Here is a 22,427-nt window from a genome sequence, read left to right as displayed (position 1 = left end):
GCAATGGTAGATGCATTGCAAGCAATACTTTGACTTGAAAATAGACCTGTCAGTCACTGAATCTAGCTCCCTTTCCAAAAAGGTGTTTTTCTGCTGCCTGCAGCAATGACATTATTTTTCAATCTGAAGAAGTAAAAAAAAAAAAAGGATTTCTGGAATAACCCAAACAGAGCAATTTTTATCTGTCTGCTCTGTAAAAATGAACGTCTCTTCTGAATTACTCCGCAACATCTAATTGTGAGCTATTCGGTTAGAATCAGTGAATTCTCTTAGTCTCCAGATCAGTGTTTTTCAAATTTGGCAACTTTGAGATGTATGAACTTCCACATGCTGATAGGGGAATTCTGAAAGCTGAAATCCACACAATTTAAAGTTACCAAGTTTGAAAAATACTGTTCAAGACCAACAAATATTTTTCCCTTTCATTTCTGAATCATAATTACAAAAATTAGGCTATATGTTGAAAAAAAAAAACAAGAACAAAGCAAAATAAAAACTTTGAAAATCCTCTAGAACTATGCCTAATCCAGGTAGCAGTAACATGATTATTGGAAGTGTTACTGATAGATAGGAAATTCCTAAAACATACTAATCATGTTTCTGTCAGAATTCTCCTACTAGAATAGCTGCACTGGGAATTAGAGATACAAATATAATTTTGCTTATAATATAATAAGCAAAATCTTCACTGCTTTTTTTAGAGAAAGAATGAATATCCAAACAACCTTTATAAATTAGTTTTTTCTACCTGCTAGCCAGAGGAAGGGATCCGAATTTTAGCTTGCTTCTGTATTCTCATCCATCTTTCAAATAATTGTATAAAATGAACTGATATTATCAGTTATGCTTTCTTTATGCCTCAATAATATACTCCATTTCTAAAAGAAGAGGTCATAATATTCAACTTACGGTATATCCAAAAATACTCTTTAGTTCCATAGAACCAACCAGATACATGAAGATACATGCATTTTATGAGAAGGTGATAATGAAAAGACATGCATAAAACATGAACTGAATGTGGCCAATGTATTGCTCGTGCTCTTCTCATCATTACCTTGAATAATGCATTGTCATTTGCTAGTGGAGTTTACAGATCATGCCTTCACCAGAATGGCAAAAGCAATGTTGCAATGACTTGCTACAAGATCAGTTTGTTTAGGGAATTTCTGTGATGTCATGTGACATGTAGAAAAGGGGTGGAGTTTATGTCACCATGAGAACAGCTATCTGCAGCCACTGCTGTCATCTGCAAACTATGCTTCCTCACTTTTTTCCAATTTCAAACAAGTTGAGAAATTAAAATTATACCAGATAAACAGACTAGATTACAGAAATCTAGTTTTCCCTTTGATGAAAATGAATAATTAGAGATCACTTTCTGGCTTCCAGGAATTAATAAGAAGCTGTTTTTGGTGATAATTTTCAAAAGGAAAAATGTACCACAATGTAATTTTTGGCTATCATTCATCTATAACTAGTCTTATCCACATTAGCTGGGAATTCTGGGAATTGTGACCCTCACATACCTGAAAAGTAACTTTCTGCTATTCTAATTACACAAGACAATGACTTGATTAACATTCAGTATTTGGGTGACTCTTAAGTATGTTTTAATTTAATAATTTGCACTGCATAGGCAATTAAAAATAAAATGATATATTGGAATGAGCCATAGCAAAGTTTGGTTTATACAGAAAAACAAAATAGTAATGAAAGTTATATATTCAGAAAAAAGGAAGGTGGTTAGTGTACAGACATTGTTGATCAACAGTAGCTGTATAATTAAACATTTATTTCATGCTTTGACTAATGATTGCTTTCAGACAGATGGTTTCTAGAAGTAATAGTAAGAATTGTTCAGCAGTTTCTTCTTAAGAAAATAATGCAAATACAGTTTTAGTAGAATATATAGGAGGATAACATCAGGATTCCCTTGAAAATTATATAAAAGAATATAAATGGCACAATATACATTTTAAAAGCATATTAAATCTCCCCAACAAATTCATAGATATAGTAACTAGGAAAAAAATTATATGTTCTGTTATGTTGAGATAACAAAATCTCTGGGAGCATGTCTATGCACAGAATTGGAGCAGGATACTCTACTGCAGTTTATTTGTATTTTAGTAAAATTCAGAATTGTATATGATTGCCATACTGCTAAATTAAACAGAAGTATTACTTGATTTCTACATTTAGGAATTATTCCCTGGATAGATGTAATCTAAAATTGAAACTTGATTTCTGAAATAGAATAGGGAAAAAAAGTATAATAAAAGTAAGTGCTGCTCATATTGGAAAAGCACATTAAAGTTTTCTTGATGTAATTTATACATAAGGATGAGAATGACTTTTACACATCACTACTTCAAGTCTGAATAGGAAATCTGACTTCTGCCTACAGCTTAGATAAGAGCACTGTTATTTTAAAATATGACCATACTCTAAATTAAGGTTATCTTGCATAATAGTGTTATTTCAATTTTCAGGGCAGCACTCTAGTCAATCATACAGCAGCCATGCATTTAGAAACGGTATTAAAAAAAGAAGCAAGTTTTAAAACAGTAACTTTTCCAAAGCCAGTATACTTAATTTTTTTAAACTGGCACATTAAAGAAGAGAAGAACATGATTTTGTCATTATAAGAGTGCTCACTTTGATTATTTCTAAATATAGGAAGATCTCGTTTAACAACCTTAACAGGGATCGGAATTTTCACTGCTAAGTGACATGGTCACTACATGAATATGATTGTGCTTTCCAAGCAGAAACACAAGCCTATCCAGTTTCACACTTTGGAATTAAGTTTGCCTCCTAACCATTCCTTCCTGCCTTTTGGAATGCTGAAGTGCCTACTTAGTCTCTTGTATACATCAAAGGCAATGTGATTGTATCACAGCCTGGGGGTAGGAATCATGGGTATGCTGTGCAAACACATATTCTCTTGAAATCCTTTCCTCTCCAAACTCTCTGCTGTGCAACTGGGAGAAAGAAAGAAAGAAAGAAAGAAAGAAAGAAAGAAAGAAAGAAAGAAAGGAAGGAAGGAAGGAAGGAAGGAAGGAAGGAAGGAAGGAAGGAAGGAAGGAAGGAAGGAAGGAAGGAAGGAGGAAAGAAAGAAAGAAAGAAAGAAAGAAAGAAAGAAAGAAAGAAAGAAAGAAAGAAAGAAAGAAAGAAAGAAAGAAAGAAGTTATTTCAATTGCCAAGTGATATGATTGTAAAGTGAGACATCACATGACCACATCACTCAGCAACTGCAGTCCCACTGTCCCAGTTGTGGTTAATTGAGAACTGTGGATCATTGAGGAAGTAAGTATCTCAATCCAAGCCATTCTGTGTTTGGACTTTTCCAGCCCCAAGTCTCAGTAAGGTAACAAACAGACTGCCTCCAATTTCCCAGACTTTCCCTTATCTATGTCCTTTTGTCAGCACTACACCCTTCTTTGGCAATTCAAAGTATTCATTATCTAAAAGGTACTAAAAATCTCATTGTCATGACCTTTTATTGGATGAAACATTGCATCATAGGGCAACAATTTTTGAAGCAAGGTGCCTCAAATGGCCTAGCATACAAATTCAGGACCCTGACTCCTGAAAGAATAAATGTTTCAGTCCTACTAGCTGCTGCTGCACTGCTGGGTTGTTCCTGTGGTCATGTGATCTTCGCTTTTAATGTTCTGTGAAAGTTTCCCAGCCAGTTTCACAATCTCTTGATCCCTCTCTCATTTAGCAGTAGCCACTCACTGCCAGAAGGGAAGGGGAGGGGAGATTTCTGATATTCTCAACCAGATTCCCACAAGCAAACTTAATAAGGAGCTGGCAGGAAGTTGAAAATTGCTCCTGCTCCCACTGCTTTTTTTAGTGTTATTCTGTTTAGGTAAAGAAATATTTCTGAAACCAAATGGTTTGCAGGGTATCCAAATGACCAAATGGGTCGCAGGGTATCTAATTACTTATAAAGCTCTGTATAGCACTGTGTGAGGTATATTAGGGACTGCATTACCAAATTCAACCCATCTTATAAGAATGGTGAGATCTCAACCTGCAATAGGGTGAAAGAAACATGTGCCAATAGGCACATTTTGCTGTGACTGTTACAATGCTGTGAATCATGACTCCCACAGATAAGGCTGGTGTTTTTGCCCTTGATATTCCAGAAGACCCTGAAAATTCCTTTTTAGACAGACATTTTCTCTTAGCAGATGTTGGCAGGGAAGACCTTTTTTTAGCTATATTTTGCAGATGTGAAAGTACTTTTACTATGGTTGCTTATTTTATGTTTATTGCTAACCATCAGATTTGGTTGACTGAGGCAGTACAAAAATAGCGCACTATGTTTTCCCCTGTTTTAAGGTGTTCTAACTGGTACCTTCCACGTAAAGTGCTAAACAGCAATGGCTCAGCAGCCAAGGAGAAATGTGTAAGTGATTCCTAGAGGTCAGACGTGACAGATGTGTGGAAGAGAATGCTGCAGTCTGTGGAAAAATTACACTGAAGTGATACAGATAAGCCTTCCGCTGTTCAAGGTGATACAACAGGAGGATGTGCTGCAACCAATTAGAACTCACAATTTATTGGTGTCACATTCTCTCCTTGGGCCCTTGAAACAAAGTCAGATTGCTGGAGCCTGTGGGCAGTTGTCCCATTGCTGTTCCAGAAATAAAACAGAAACAGAAGTATCTTGCATTACCTGCGATCCATAGTTCAACACCCATACAGATGTCAGCTATCCCAGACCATATAGATGCTTTTTGCTATTTTCAAAGCACTAGATGAAATATGACCTTCTACTATATTATTTTCTTTCAAGGATAAAGAAACAAAATGAAACACACTTCCTATTTAAAAACTGTGGTGGCAATAACACCTGGGGTGGTACAGTGGTTAGAATGCCCTATTGCAGGCTAATTTGGCCAACTATCAGCATTTCAATTCTCACCAGCTCAAAGTTGACTCAGCCATCCATCCTTTCAAGGTCGGTAAAATGAGGACCCAGATTGCTGGAGGCAATATGTTAACATTGTAAACCACTTAGAGAGAGCTGTAGAGCACTGTGAAGTGTATATAAGTATTATTGCTAGTGCTATATCTGTTCTACAAACTACCATTTACTAACCATAGCTCTTTGTAGAATAGCTATGTTATCTATTGTCCCATTAAGTAATTTGAAGTTACTTAATTTGAAGTTTGCTACCAAATCTGAGATTATAAACAGAGTTTATGTTATAAATTGAGCACTTCTTTCAATTAAAAAAAAAACTTCATATGGGTTGTATTCTATTGTAGATCTAAAGCAGCCTATTTGTCTTTACAGTTGGAAGTAGTGCTTATTTGAAACACTCTGAATACTTTCGTTTTTAGAACATTCCCCATTTACTCAGTTCAGTTCTTGGTATTGTTCTTGGTGTTTATCTGCTTATACTTGAACCTATTTAAATGTATGGCTGTCTGAAGCAGAACTTGATTTTGACAGTACTAGGCATGTTTGAATAAATAATTAAATAAGCAAACAATTTATATGACCTCCCAGCTTGCAACTTGGGAGTATATTGTAAGCAATGGAATTGCTAATAAATAAATTGCTAAAGACTAATCTGAATAGGGAGGTCATGAAATTATTTTTTTCAGGCTAAGAAACAGGCAAATAATCTATCAAACAAAGTTGTAAATACAGTTTACAGAAGAACTACATCTCTCCAAGATTCCTTTTCAGCTTCATTAATATCCAATGCTTTCTAGCAATGCCCAGAAAAATGGCAAACAACAGAAAAGCAGAACAACAAAAAAACCACTTGGGATAATTTCACACAACCACCATACTCTAATCACTTGTAGGAATGATCCACACTTAACATCTGGCAATCAAGATGCCAAAAACAAGCAAACCCCCCCCATAATTTAATACTGCCCCACCCTAAGCTATTCCAAGCCCCACAGGATCTATTTCATTACAGTTCCATGCAAAAGAGAAATCTTTTTTTTTTAATCCCCACTTCTTTATGGAAAAATATCTGAGTAGTTCCTATGAGGGAGACTTGTTGCAAAGACATCAGTTCACCTTTCTTTGTCCAAAATTCAAGTAATATAAGCATAGTAAGGTAGAGGTTCCTGAAAAATATTTAATACTTACAATCTCCATTGAGGAATAACATTTCAAAGAAAAACCAAGGCAAACCAGAATTTATTTACTTACTTACTTACTTATTTCTTTCCTTCCTTCCTTCCTTTCCTTCCTTCCATCATCCATCCATCCATCCATCAATCACATACAGCCACAAATTAATTAGTTTAGCTCTAGAAAACATCTAACATTTTGGGGTTGTTAAAGTACATAGCTGCTTTCCCACTGGGTGCAAAGTCTTCAGACAGGAATATTGTTTGTCCTCCAAAATTTATTATTGGGAGTTCTTGGACTTCTTAATGTAGTTTTTTTTTTTTTAACATCCATGAAAATCACTTATGATGATACTGTCTACTGAAAGAGATCCTGAAAATAATATTAAAAAAGAGAAGGACAGAGATTTGAAATTAAACCCAAATTGGATGCACACTGGGGTGATAATTATATTTACATTGGACTGCAGATGCAGACAAAATCAGAAAAATGGAATAATAGGAAACTCCAAACAAGAGGTGGAAACCTATTATGAAGATGACTGACTAGTTGTAAGACCAGAATAAATGATGGTATCACCAAGGGAACTACTCAGGGAAAGATTGTAATTAATTTGGAATGAGTCTTACAAAAAAATGAAAAATAAATTCATAGTAAGATTCTCTAGACTTATATTTTGACACTGAGACAACAAATGGACTGATTGCATTCTAGAATAAGAAGAGTACGATTGCCAAAAGTGATAACTAATTAGCTGCTAAAATGCAGAAAACTCACTGTTTCTAACACAATCCAATTATGCTTAAAAGGAAAAAGCTTTGTGGCTCAATGTGAAAAATCCCATTAAGGCACTGATCATGGAAACTGGCCATAAGGCACCTGAATAGATGAAGTCTCTAGCTGAGGGTAAGACATCTCCTGCCCAAATGTTAATGAACAGAAGACTGACCTTCCAGCCACAAAATAAAAACAGTCTGCAGATGGAAGATGAGACCAGGAAAAGGGAACACACTAAACTCAATAGAGATTACATATAAGCAGATACAAAATTACTTCTATATAAAAGTATAATGAGAACTTAACATTTCTATGTGATGTATATACAGTACAGAAGCCAAAGAAATAAAAGCAAAACAAAAGGCAACCAAGTTTAAGGGAGGGGGCAGTAACTAATAGAACATTATGAACATAACAAATTGAATAGAAAATGAATCTGAGCAAATAAATAAAGTATTAAACAACAAGGGACAATAATGAATTGATAAATAAAACAGGCAAGAAAGTTGTTCAAATATCAAAACTGATTTCTTTCTTAAATGATCAAGAAACATATCAAAGATAATACTTCAGATATCACTAGAAAAGATTAAAAACAAAGCTTTGGAAGATTTATGAGTATTAAAGAGAAAAAATAACTTTGACATTAAGGCTTTTTTAAAATAATGTATTTTGAAGTGAAGTGAAAAATTTATCACACACAAAGAAAAAAGGGAAGAAAATCACAATAAATAAAAACATTAAGAACAAAAAAAATCTGTAATTACAAATATATTCCACTTTATTTTATAAGTCTTTGAAAAGGGAAAGTGACTTTTCAAAGTTCATCAAGCCTATCCAAGTGTTTGCATTAGGATAATCAACTGTATGACTGAATTTCAGGTAAGAAATTATAATAATCTGTTTAAAAAGAGGGGAATACAATATTTTATTTATTTATTGCAATACTGAATCAATACTGAATCAGATTCAACAGTGTATAACAATCTACAATCTACAATTAAAATAATTACAGTACAGTATCTTATGCAAACCTTAGTGGCTAAAAAAAAATCATTGACATATCCAACTTTTTTTTAACCAATTGTGATCACATTGATTTGACAAGGTTTTTACTTTTACAGAGTCATTGATAGGTTTATTATTACCATATTGCTGATAGTGATGGCCAGACAGAAAGCTTGCAAGACTCAAATATTTACAGTTCCATGCTACTAGACATTTGCTATGCATCAAAGGCATATAAAGTGTCTTTAAGGAATTATGTTAAAAGTTATTGGTTAGATCTCTTAGCAATTGATCCATAATCGATTTGGAAATCCAAAATAGTTCAGGATTAATTTATATTTGTACGCTAAGAATCTCAAATTCTGAGGATATTATGACAATTGCCAAGATAGATTTATCAAGTTATCTGATCAAGGTGACCTTCCCTAGGCTTCTCTCAACAAAGGTTCAAATGATTTGTATTCAGACCAGTTTCCAGAAATCCTTTGGGAATAAAAATGTCCATGGTAACTGCAACTAGTACTAAAACCAAAAGCAAGCAAGAACTCTTATGTGTTAATTCTTGACAATTGTGTTCAAATATACAGCCTACATTTTCCCCTCTTTATTATTTTATTTTCCATGCATGAAGCATCAAATGGCTTACCTGAGAATCTAGTCTAAGGCCCAGATTCTTATAAACATGATTTTGTATTCATTTTCTGGGTTAAGATATTAACTGGACAATGTCCTTCTTAATAGGCTATTCTTCAAATGCTTTGGATAACAGCTTTTCTCTACCTGAACTAGCATCATGCCATTTGGAAGTGGTGGGTACTGTAATCTAATGCATCTGGAAGAAAGCAAAATACGTTGCAGCCAAGAAAACTATCTGCAAAAATCTAAGTTTCTAATTATATATATGAACTTAAGCAGAAGCTGATCCCATTTCCTGGCTAGAAAATCATTCTGGGAAACTCTTACAAGACAATGCAAGATTCTTAAAGTAGCAAATACTCTAATCACAATAATTACCTTGGATTCCATTCCATCTTAATTAAATAATTTTGATCTATTAATTCCACATTAAGTTCCAGTTTTCTTCAAACTATAGTTTTCGGCAGGAAGATAAATTGAGTCAATATTTGCTTATTGCTTAATATACAAACTAAACTGAAATTTAGTTTTGTTTTTTTAAAAAAAAGATGGGAGTATTTTCTGACAGATAATCCTTCGTTCACTTTGCACTTTCTCAAATTACATTCTGTTTTCACTGCCTTCTAATGTGTGGAGTGGCTTAGAAATTAGTACAGCAATTTGCTAAATATGTTGTTAGCTTTTTACGGGATCTTAATCAAGACATTGATTTGATATGCCATGAAAATCATCATCACAGCCTTCAGATGTCAAAGTATTTTCAACAATTTCATAGGATGACATTTTTTCTATACTTCCCACCCATCTGTAAATAGCCACAATCTAATTTAAAGTTGCAATTCTAAGCACATATGTGATTGCCAGAAATAAAAAGGACTTGCTGCTTTCAAAAGGAAACATATTTCTTTTTTTAAAAAAAGCATACCTTGAATGGAAAATGGAGAACAAGTATGGTAATAATAGAAAAACATCAGCAATGAAAAGTAACCTAGAATACATGCTTATATCTTCCATATCCCTGTTAGGCACCTTGTTAGATAAAATAGTTTATAGTACATTTCAAAAGATAACCCCTAAGACCATGATGACATTCCTGTAACTGCCTTTATTTTATACTTATATCAACAATGTAGGTTTGGTTGAAAACCAATTATTAGTCCAAATTTATCCAAAAATCTTCATGTCTGGGAATTTGAACCTGGGTCTTTCTACTCTATACTCTTCTGTCTATCTGTCTCTATTTATCTATCATCTATCACATAGAACATGTGGGACTACTGGTCATATACTCTATCACGCATTTTTTTCAGTTTCATAAGCGTAAGTTTAATTTTATTTAGCTAGGAAAGTCCCAAAGGTGCTTTTTTCAGGAGGCAACTGGACTTCCTTGTTTTGAGGACTTCTTTGAGGACATTTTGCTTCTCAACCAAGAAGCTTCTTCAGCTCTGACAGGATAGTGGAGAATGGAATCCTGTCAGAGCTGAAAAAGCTTCTTGGGTGAGAAGTGAAATGTCTTCAAAGAAAAAACAAGTCCAGTTGCCTCCTGAAAAAGCACCATTGGGACAACCATGACCCGGATGTCTGAGAATCTCTACAGACTTTTAGCTAGGAACATGTTCTTTGTATATGGAAGGCTTTTACGGTATACTGGTACACACTGACATTTTATAATGCCTTTTTCTTTGCAGGCAAATTTGTTTTAGAAATTCAGTGTGTTTTTTAATAAACAGATTTCCATATTGCACAATTTATTTCGAATTTGTAAGTTGGGAATTGAACTGTTAAATGTTAAAAAGTGTAGGCATAAGCCTTTAAGTTGGTTGCATACAGGAAAGCAGAGAAGTGCTTAATCCAGGCAATTTCAGGAAGTTGTAGCTGGACAAATTCAGATTATATATCTCTGAGCCAAAAGGATTTATTTCCTGTTTCTAAGGTTTACATAATTACACAAGGAAATGTAAACATGAAGCAATTTTTGGATTATATTTTACCTTCAGCTCATCAGCATCATAGAAGTTTATGCGCACTGCAGGGACCATCCATGTCTGGAAAAGGGTTGCCAGGATCTGTTTGGCAATGGCATCTGCAATGAGATGGAAGTGAAGAGGGTTCCGCCTGTCAGAAAGAAAAGGGAAGGAAAGAAGAATGGTGAAGGCTTCAGCCTCCATTTATACAGAAAGAATTGCCTCTGTCCCTTTGCAGATCACTTACATTATGCTTTACGTATAGGCAGCAGTACATCACATTAGAACAGGTTGTATTTTTAATCCATTTTTTATTGGCTATAGTTAATTTTTTTTCCACAATATCCAGTTTGCTTCTTCAAAGATTAATACCCTCCCAAATTTGAACACTGAAAATACTAGTTGAGTTTGTTTGAATTATTTTGAGTTACCTTGGAGGACTCACCATAATGATTTATGGAAAGAATGGAAAAAATAGTTGTTTTATTTTTTCTCATTGACCTGCAATGTTAAGTCTACATCACATGGCGATTGAGATGCACAATGGATTCTATTTGGTCATTATGAAGTAATAAAACTGGAAACATTTTAATGGAAGGTTCTGGCCTCTTATCTTCTGGACAGAAGGTTTTTACATAGCTTCTCTGATATAAATTACAAGTAATCCTCAACTTACAGCAGTTTGTTTAGTGACTGTTCAACATTACTACAGCACTGAAAAATGTGACTTATGACCGTTGTTAAGCCTGGATTCCCCAACGGGTGTTAAGGAAAACAAACTAAACAGAATGTGCAGTGAAGTCAGATAGGAAGACAGGTAAATGTGTGAGATAAGTTTTCTAGTTAACACGCAGTAAAAATACAGATACGCTTGTGCTATCAAAAATATTGTTTATTCCATTTAATAATGATAGCATAGTCAAAATAACGGTCCGTTAGTCATATATCATTTCAGTCAAGTCTTGTCGGGGATACTCTATTTGCAAAGTCCGTGTTGAATAGCCAATGTCAGTTCACTTACAATAAATCAGTCCAATCTTTATCTTCTCTCCGTTGAGAAATATCAACACTCCTTTTTCTCTCCCAGTTTCAGCAAGAACGCAGTCATCAATCCTTCCAGTAATTAGGGATCTTCAAGCCAGAGGGAGCGAGCTGCAATTGCCTCGCTTCTTATATAGTGCTTTTACAACCACACCCTTAATTACATTCCTGCAGTTAAAGTTACACACACTTTAACCAACAAACCATGATACCTTATTTATTATTTTTACCCAAACCAGTTAGGGTAAACAATGTTATCCCTAACAACCGTTTTTCATATGTATGACTTGAAACATCCCCATGATCATGTGATCAAAATCCAGACATTTGGTAACTGGTTCCTATTTATGACCTTTGCCCTGTCTCAGGGTCATGTGATCACCTTTTGTGACCTTCTGACAAGCAAAGTCAATGGGGAAGCCAGATTCATTTAACAACCAAATTATTTAACAACAAAATTTTTAACTTATCAATTGCACTTGTAACTGGCAACTTGGTCATTAAGTGAAGTGGCTGTTAAGTGAAACTACAACTGTGCTTATGATCTTCAGCTTTCCTTTGCTTTCCAGACTTGTGAAGGTTATAGATAAAAGTTACTTTTTCATCATCATAGTAACTTTGAATGGTCATTAAACAAGTCTGTTGTTAAAAAAAAGAACTACACCCTAATTAGAAAGAGTAACATGGTTTACTTAACAGCTATATATAGCTCCAAATAGAAAAAAATATATACCAGTTTAACTAATTGTTTCCACTATTAATCACCAATGTAACATAAAATCAAAAGCCATAATAATAATAATTCTTGTACTATACCTCTCCGACAATATCTGGATTTCTTATTTTACAAATTTTATATTTAAAAATTTCATTCATATTATTTGTTTACAGTATATTTGTTAGGTTCACAAATTAAATTAGTCTTGGAAAAAATGATTCATGCAGTCTATTAATGTATGAAAAAAAATCTGAAATTAATTACCTAGGATTAACTTCACTTTATATATACAACTATTAGCAGGAGATCCACATATGTTTTTTAAAAATAAGATGCATATGCAGCCAAACTACTTTTATTTATTTATTTATTACATTTTAAGCTACCCATCCTCTCTGTGAGGTTACTCTAGGCAGCTTACAGGTTATAAAATAAGTAAAAATTATCCAACGATTTGTACAGATGTATTTTTTATTGTGTTGTGAGTAGAATTTAAATTTTCTTCAACAATCTATTTAGGATGTCCTATTTCTAGTACGTACTTTGGTAATATCACTTGGGAATTTGTGCTATGATCTTTTAAATGAAGAAGCTAAATGTTGTGCTGTTTATATTAAGGCCAATGCTGTACAGTTAAGAAGTATGTTTGTGCTACCATTGCAACTCTTCGGTTTTGAGCATGTTGGTGGTAAATTACTGTATTTGATTAGAAAACCATTCCAAAAAATCATTGAAAATTTGATCAAATATTCTGGGCATTAAATTAGATATATAATGGCATTTTAAAATTTCTATCTCACATATATATTTATCTTCTTTGTTTAAAAAATGACAAAGGAATCACACTTTTATTCCACAATATTACATCTGCATCTGAATTACACTGGTTTGGATTGCAGGTGTTATACATTCCATTTTTAAGCATCAGAGAAAAATATAGTAAGGGCGTATGGTCACTTCAAAAAGGAGTCCTGCTTATCCATTTATATCTGTGCGACTTCCCACTTGGGGGAAGGAATAAAAAGATGTAGAAGCTAGAAGAAAACAGATGGACCACTTAGCCTTTAGCATTTTCACAGCTTTCTCTCAAGCCTTTGATTATCACTGTGTGCTCTCATTTACTTACAATTTAAAAAGTTAAATACCTGTGCCTGCCAAGTATAATTTTTCATCCATGATGAGATGCTTCGAAAATGTTACATTAGAAAGGGAGACAATGGACTTTTTGAATTATCCACAAAATTAAAATGATTCTGTTGCAAAAGCATCTCTTAGTGGATACCTAAGTCAATTGTCTATATTCTCCTGGGGTATTGAAATACAGAGAATCATTACATAGTTGTTTGCTTAATTTAAATCAGTAATTTTCAAACTTGGTAACTTATGTCCAAACATCTTCAAGTTGCCAAGTTTTTTTTGGGGGAACACCTGATTTTTAAAGGATCATGTTTGCTCTCTGGGACCAATCTGGAAAAGTCCATGTGGTTTTGCTTCTCTTTAGTGTTACAACAAAGGACTTTCCAAAGCTGAAAAAGAAGTCACAATAGGAAAGAGAATGGAAAGAGGTTAAAGAAGCATACTTGCTTTAATGGGCGCATTTGAATTTCATTGCTGAGGTGATGTAATAATGTATTGCTTCTTTCAGGTGAACTAAAAAAATAAATCAAACAAATAGAAAATTCCAGTATTTGAGAGGCTGCCACAAAGAGGAGGGGGTCCATTTATTTTCCAAAGCACCAGAGGACAGGACAAGAAACCATGGATGGAAACTAATAAAGGAGAGCAGCAACCTAGAATTAAGGAGAAACTTCCTAACAGTGAGAAAAATTAACCAGTGGAACAGCTTGCGGTCAGTAGTTGTTGGTGCTTCATCATTGTATTTTTTAAGAAAACTTCTCTGAAATGATATAGGACAGGGGTGCCAAATTCACGTCATCGTGGTAGTGTCATGTGATGTATCGGGACTTTTTTCCCCTTCGCCAAACTGGGTGGGGGTGGGGCCAGCACATGACGCATCCAGCCCATAACTTTGACAGCCCTAGTATATGAGTTTGACAGCCCTAGTATAGCAGGGGACTGGAGTAGAAGACCTCCAAGGTTACTTTCAGGTCTATTTTGATTATCCACTACACATTAACTATAGAAAGACCATACAAGATCAAAGGTCATAATCCAAAAAGTTCCAATGTATTTTGCATGCACTTGTGGAATTCTATACATATAGGGTTAAACTGAAGCATCTTTTCTGTAATTAAATGGAATAGAACAAGTTCTTCTTTGCTGTCATGAAGCATTGTATACATTGAAACCTAGTAGTGATTTTAATTGTTTTTATGACACATGCACACACACACACACACATTTTAAATTACATGGGTGTCCATGTTAAATACATAATTCTGGCAGGGATGGAGCTAAATAATCCAGTACAAAAACCAATGTATCACACAATTAGTTTATAATAATATAAATATTGGCCTCTTCCAACCTTCTGGCTCTAATGCTCTAATGGGGGTGGGGGGGGAAAGGGGTACAGGAAGAAGTCAGGTCTCCTGGCCATCAAAAAAACCAAATAAATCACAGTTGGGAGGTTGCTGTACAGAGAAGGTACCAATTTCCCTTTACTTATTGTTGTTAGGTACCTTGGATGTGCCTGGAAGAAGGAAATATAAATAGAAATGATAATAACAAAAAGACTTACTTTTACAATTCTATAAACGCAGCCATGAAGGTCTTGAAGAATTTAAGAGATATAAAGTAAACCATCTTTAAAAGTGAGTGACCAAATGTGTCTCTATGGCATAGAAAAGGGGAAGATTTCAGTTGCCAATAGATGTGAATGGATCATTTTGTCATTAAAGCATTTCCCCAAGACTGTAGAAAAGAGAAGGCCATTTAGCTGAAAATGTTATACACTCTCACTGGAGAGATTAGGGGGGAAAACAAAAACAAAAATGTTTCACTCCAAGACAAAAGGTCAGGAGAAACAAAGTAAAAAACCAGTGAAGTGGAAAGCATAAGCATTAGAGAGCAAGCCCTCTATTCCTGTCTTTGAAGATAGAAAGCAGTTAAGGATTATGTTTAGGCTTTTGAGAATTTCCCTGCCCAACCAATGGGTTAGAAATATGAGATGCAGAGGTGACAATGACACAGATCCTTCTTTACTGGCGTTGGTTAGTAACCTTGCATTATTTCAATGGAATTTTAAATTTTAAAGGTATTGCACAAAACAAATACATAGAGGAAGGAAGGAAGGAAGGAAGGAAGGAAGGAAGGAAGGAAGGAAGGAAGGAAGGAAGGAAGGAAGGAAGGAAGGAAGGAAGGAAGGAAGGAAGGAAGGAAGGAAGGAAGGAAGGAAGGAAGGAAGGAAGGAACTATATTGTTTCTGGCAGTAATTGAACCTGGCAGAACTCCCCAGAATGTGACCTTGTCTGTGAATCCCTAGAATAACAAAGTAAAAAACCCATAATCAGTAAAGCCAATTAAAACTAATTTTAAAACTTAGAAGTTCATATTTAAGGCAAATAGAGTAATTGAAATAGAAAAATCATTTTAAAAGGATGTATGCTGCTTGTAGCAGAGAAGAACAGCATATCTATTAAAAAGGAGTTGGTTCTAACAAGGGCACTGTTTGCCTTAAAATATCCTCGTTTCAAGCAGAAAATAGCGTTTCCTAGATCTTCCTTATCTCTGTGACCATATATCAAACCCACTGATAATCCTGTAGAAGAATACAGTCTTCTTGCATTACATTATATTGAAATAAAGAACATATTATTCTGATACTTGATATATAGACCTTTACCCATTCTAAAGACTTAGTGTCAAAAGATGGCTGTATACCATTTATTAAGTCCCTTCACTGGATTTCTCTAGTAAATATTATACAGGCAGTCCTCGACTTACAGCAGTTCATTTAGAGATTGTTCAAAGTTACAACAGCACTGAAAAAAAAATGACTTATGACTATTTTTCCCATTTACGACTGTTGCAGTATTGCCATGGTCTAACGATCAAAATTCAGATGCTTGGCAATTGGTTCATATTTATGATGGTTGCAATGTACTGGGGTCTTGTGATCATCTTTTGCAATCTTCTGACAAGCAAAGTCAATGGGGAAGCTAGATTTATTTAACAACCTTGTTCCTAACTTAACAATGCAGTGATTCACTTAACAACTGTGTCAAGAAAAGTTGTAAAAATGGAGCAAAATTAACTTAACAAATGTTTCACTTAGCAACAGAAATATTGGGCTCAATTGTGGTCATAAATCAAGGACTACCTTTTTCATATACTAAAATGTACTCTATGTCTTCCATCTTGGGATGACATATTTATACCATATTCTCCATATGTTTTGGCATGAACTTTTCATTAGTCCATCCCAACATTGGTGCTATTCTTTTATAGAGGTTCCTGAAGCATGCATGATATACCTTCCTTGTGGGATGGTATCTAGCCTTACCAGCTTTCCCTCAGGGAAAGTTGCCTTTTCCTCCTTCTGATATTATGTCTTTCTCAAGACATTGGTGCGATGTGGACCATGCCCACTGTCTCCTCTTCAGCATTAACCACCAATATGTCTTACTGCTATAAGGTATCCACAACCTTTACACGGGCAAACTAATCACCACATGATCTACATTAGAATTTAACCTGAGTTTCTAATGATTTCATTACTCACACCAAAATCCTCCCTGGAGGATACCCTTAGTGTAAGGAGATGTCAGCTCATCATCCAACTATTTGTTCCACCTAAAGGAACATGTCTCTCTTCCTCAAAACGATTCTCCTTCTCCAAGGCCCTTGTTCTGTTTGACAGCAAGAGAGTGTTATCCTGCACCTGGAGCAAAATTTTCACATTCTGAAATATCTCCTCTTTACAGCTCTTCCTCTCCAAGTATGTCTAGCTTGGCTGCCTTATTTTTAAGGGAATAGATTTGTTCCCTGAGAGCCAGCGGCTTACTGCTCTGAGAACAAACCCACAGCTTCTGTCCAGCATCTGTCAGATACTCATTTCCAACACAATAATACAATAAACCAGAAACATCCTTTCCTCCTGCTGGTTTTCTAGTTTCATACTAGACATTGTTACTTTGATATTCTTTTTCTGGCTTCCTCACAGTCACAAAACTTGCCTTGATGCTTAGTCTCTGAAAAGGAAAATAGTAGTCCTTGATTTACAATAGTTAGAAAAGGAAACAAGTAGTCCTTGATTTACAATAGTTCATTTAACGATTTTTTGAAGTTACAACAGCACTGAAAAAACTGATTTATGACCATTTCTCACACCTATGACTGTTGCAGCATCCCCATGGTCACGTGATTTACATTTGGATGCTTGACAACTGGTTCATATTTATGGCGTTGCAGTGTCCCAGGATCATGTGAGCCCCTTTTGCGACCTTCTGATGAGCAAAGTCAACGGGGAAGCCAGATTTACTTAACAACTGGGTTACCAATTTAACAACTGCAATCATTATCAACAATGTCATTAACAAATGGGGCAAAACTGACTTAACAAATTTCTCACTTAGCAACATAAATTTTGGGCTCAGTTGTGGTTGTAAGTATGTTCCTTCTTACTCAAATTCCCCTATTTCTATTTGCTATCCTATTCACCAATTATTATTGCAAGCTTGCAACTGCCTCCTTCTAAGAGTGTTGGCTGCAACAGCTGTTGGATGACCCATGAAGCTCCATCCACTAACTAATCACTTGGTCAGTGAGTCAGCTGCAGCTGTAAGTTCCTCCCTCCTACACCATCTGCCCAGCCAGTAAGCAATATACTCCATTCAGCCAGAAAAAAGCCTCTCTCAATTAGCCAAACAACCCTCCTTAGTTGCGTTTGACTAGCTCCGAAACTCACTGTCTTTCCTCAGCCTCCTCCCAATTCTTGCTTGTCCTCTTTTCCTTTCCAAACTGTATTTCTTCTTTTTTAAGAGAGCAGACATCACAAACATAGTTTATTCCTTAATATTCAGTCTGTTTAATATTCTAGCAGAAGAGCTGAATATAACCCAAAAAAACTTGTGTACCACACTGTGAATTTTGATTAGACTTAATAAGGTATTGTTTTTACTGTTCCCAGCACAAAATGTTAATTGTTGTTTTCAGCTGTGTTAATAATACTGGATGACTGTGATGTCTGCTATTTTTACTTCCAGCAAAAATGCTTTTTATTATTTTGCTAAGATCACCAATCTGTCACCCTAACGTGCATATTTAAATTTGGCCAAAAAAATTCCTGCTGAATTTTGTGTGATTTAACAACAGATATTTCAAGGTCACTTTTCCCATGAAAATCCTAAAGGTACCAAACTCTCCAGGTAAAATGTTTGGGGAGATTGTGCAGAATTCTTGTTTTCTAAGCTTTTCACAAAAATTAATGCATATAATTTTTATCTGGTAGGAAGGAAAATGTTAACAAAAGACTCCATCCTTCAAACCACATAGGATTGAGATACCAAGTAAGCTAAATATTAGAATTGAAATTAGTTACCTAAAAGCAAAAAAATATCTACACTAATTGCAAATAAAGACATTACTGGTACTAGTGATAAATGTAATATGTCCCAAGACTTATGAAATGTGAATGGAGACTTATGGATGTCTTTAATTTCACATCTTGCAAAGAAATTTCATTGTAAATGTCTTACAAAGAAAAATCTATTTGAAAGCTTTTTAATCATGTGGGAAATTTGGTGAGCAGAATGAAGAGCTACAAATATACTTTAAACAATTGGGTATAATCAACACAAATGAAAAAAATAAAAAATAAAAATGCTATTAAGAATAATGTACCTCATTACATAGATGATCCAATTGTGCAATAATTAGCAATTGAGATAATAAAATAAATTAGTATAGCGGACCGTATTTTCCAGATTATATGATTTTTAAAGAAAATATCATCACTTTAAAAAAAAAGTATTGCCATGGGTAGATAGTTTATTGATTTAATTTGATGGCCTTACAACTATATCAGATAAAATCAAAAGTAAAATACAACATTTATTTCTAGGGTAAAATAGGTAAAAGAAAATACAATAATATATTACATATGTGCTAAATACAAAGAACCAATGTTTCTTTACATGATACCTTGAACTGTTCAATATAATGGATTATTAGTTGAGTGCTTTGTTTATAAACATAGTATTTCTGCTTACAATGTATACCTTATAACACAGATTGAAATAGGACAATTTGTGTGATTCAGGTCCCAGTGGGCTGTTCTTTCAAGTAGGGATTTGAATACCTAAACCTAAAAGGGCACACAGTTGACAATCAAACAAAACATGAGCAATTATCTTTGATAGCTGGGGCACCACAACTGTGATAATTCCCAGGCTGGAAAAGAGAAAGAAACTGGATCTTCTGATCAATGTCATTAATTAATACTACTAGAATTCTTAAATATATTGCTATGAATCTGTCTTCTCCATTTTGGTCCCCTCCAATATTTTAGCATTATAATTCACAGAATATGGATGAGGATGTTAGTGAAGAAAGTGGACCATTTCCCCCCCAATTAAAATTAAATAGGAGTGTAAAGTGTAATGTACAGAGTTTAAGCTAACTACTTTATTATGTTCTGCCTATAATACAGGACTCTCCCAGCCTGTTATTGGGAACAGTTAGATAAGGCTCCAGGGAACTTTGAGGGCAACAGCTGTAGTCCTTCTGTAGTTGCATAGTGACTCCAGGCTAGTTCTGTGCTTGATTCCTCTTCCCTGCCAGGCTGGGTACTTCCTAAGAGAAGCTGTGCAAAGGGTCCCCTACTCACAGTTGTCACTTGCTCTTTGAGTAGGAGTTGCAAGTCCAGGAGGACACCCAAATTGCATACCAAATCGGCATTTGGGACCTTCCGTGATTTGGAAGCCTTATTAAGTATGTATGGAAATAGACAATTCTGTATCATGGTTCTTTTTCTAGAACATCTGCCTCCTATCCAGCCCAATGGTGACCAGACTGATTTTGCTTTTAAGAAGCCAAATTAAAAACTTACAGTGTTGGCAAGTATATGGGAAAGACATGGGTTTTATTCCAGAGTGACCTATTTTATTAGCAATTGTTGATGCTAGATAATGTGTATTGATGCCGTTCATTTGTAACTAATGTTATTGTACTGATGAGATTGTATTGTTGTTTTTAATTGCTGTTAGTTACCCTGAAGCTTTTAAAGCCATGCTGCTGATATAAATGGAAATAAATTAGATGAATTAAGTGAAGAATTCTTACCTAACTGGCTGGCTCACATACTGCCTGTTAATTCAACTGCTAGCAATTAAAAATGACTGCTAACTTTTATAGTTATTTGTACCATTGTGGGGCTTCCTTTCTAAACATGCATTTTATTATCACTCCAAAACAACTGTAACACAACAATGAAACAGTAAAACTTCAAAGGGAAAAAAAGGACATCTAGAGAGTACGCCATGGCAACACAGCAGCTCATCTGATAAGTGAAGAAGGTTCTTTGGAAAAGCATAGTAAAAATAAAGATAGCAAATATATTTCTGGGTATTCTTTTTCCCCTTATTTTTTTTTTTATTCAGAACAAAAGTTAAAATACAAAATACAAAATAAATAAAAATCCATGAAGACATAAAAGAAAAAAAAGCACAAGACACAAAGCAATCAGAACATTAAAAAGGTGCATCAAAAACTAACACATATACCATATTATCCCCTCTATTTGAATACTGATTAATATATTACTACAACATAGTTCCCACCCCTTGTGAAACAGGCCCACCCAGAATTTTTAAAGTATTAAATCTATTAACAACTTGTTGGCCTGTCCTCTGTATGTTATATTAGTGACAAAGTAATTAAAACAGAAAACAGAAAAACAATAGCACTAACACATAACTAACTTAGAGTTTCAAAACTCTTTGTTAATAAACTGCTATTGTAATCCACTGGTAGAAAATTTACCACGGAATCTTTACTATCCCAGATTATCCCAAAAGTTATAAATAGATCATCCTGTTTGTTTCTTACTATCCTCTCTTGTCCATCGTTTAATTAAATGTAGTAAATTCAGTCTTCAGAATAAGTCTATCTTCAAGTCAGAGTGCAAGCAAAAGTAGTTAACAATTAACTGTAATAAATCCATACAGTCTCCCTCCATCTTCTTCATAGAGAAAAGGAATTTGTCTTCCTCCCTTTTAGCTGTAATGTTGGAGAAGTATACACACTCAAATCACTTTGATCTGGAGCTGGATCAAAATCCTTTTGTGTATCTTTATCCAAAGATAAAGGTTCTATCATTCTTTGAATAAATATTAAAGCTTGATCAAGTTTTTATAACAGAAATTTAGCTAAAAGTTGCATATTTCCCCACCCTCCTTTCTTAGATTTCAGACACTGTTCAGCCATTTTAATCCGTGGAACTTAATCAAGGAACAAAGAATGTATATATTCCTCTATATTTCAATCCAAACTTATCAGAAAAATTCAGTAGAAATAAACTCCAAGTATTTTGCAAATTAAATATATATATATATATATATATATATATATATATATATATGTTTTCTTAAGTTTTCGGGTACTTACATGTATGGTGTTCGGCTTGGTTGGTATTTTCCCACGTCATTGTAGTTCTTTTAAAGTTGTAAACGTTTCAGCAGAATCTCATCTGCCATCATCAGGCTTCTGTATTGTGTCCGTCTGTGAGTCAGACTTTTACAGTAGTTTCAGATTTGAATTTGGGGCAGCCTATTGCTGTGCCAGAATGGTTTTCTTCATCCTGATTGGTTGGGAGTCTTGGTCTGTGTTTATTGGTCTCGGAGTTTGCTGTGTTCTGCTTGATTGGTGTCTCTAATATCTTCTGTCTGTTTTTGGCTCTTTTTGTATCTTGATTGGCTGGCAGCATTGTGTTGCTTTAATGGAGGCCTTTAGTGCAGCTTGGCCCGGGTAAATGGGCGGCTATCATTAGTTAGGAAGCTGGGTTTCATCTGGGTGCCTGGTTGGGGTGTGTTTGAGCTGGAGGTATCAGGGGGATCTGTTTGTGCCCAGGTGTTTGCCTGGCTTGTGGTGTGGAGATTTTTTTGTTTGTGACAAACAAAAAAATCAAACAAAAAAAAAAATCCACACCACAAGCCAGGCAAACACCTGGGCACAAACAGATCCCCCTGATACCTCCAGCTCAAAC

At 34.8% G+C, this 22,427-nt stretch overlaps 1 protein-coding gene across 2 annotated transcripts in view; it reads right to left on the bottom strand.

The window, feature by feature from the left end:
- The window catches only part of LARGE1 (LARGE xylosyl- and glucuronyltransferase 1), a 360,189-nt gene that overhangs the window by 171,985 nt on the left and 165,777 nt on the right, over positions 1-22,427 (bottom strand). For both annotated transcript variants that reach the window (XM_026694958.2, XM_087968395.1), the window contains one exon: positions 10,531-10,654. In XM_026694958.2, the coding sequence (XP_026550743.1) occupies positions 10,531-10,654 (124 nt within the window). The remainder of the gene's footprint in view (positions 1-10,530; positions 10,655-22,427) is intronic.

Source organism: Notechis scutatus, chromosome 6 (assembly GCF_049901735.1).
Source record: "Notechis scutatus isolate UNSWTSFEM ecotype Mainland chromosome 6, rNotScu1.2, whole genome shotgun sequence".
Classification (NCBI taxonomy): Eukaryota; Metazoa; Chordata; class Lepidosauria; order Squamata; family Elapidae; genus Notechis; species Notechis scutatus.
The sequence above is the reverse complement of the archived record's forward strand: the minus strand, read 5'-3'. Positions and strand labels throughout refer to the sequence as shown.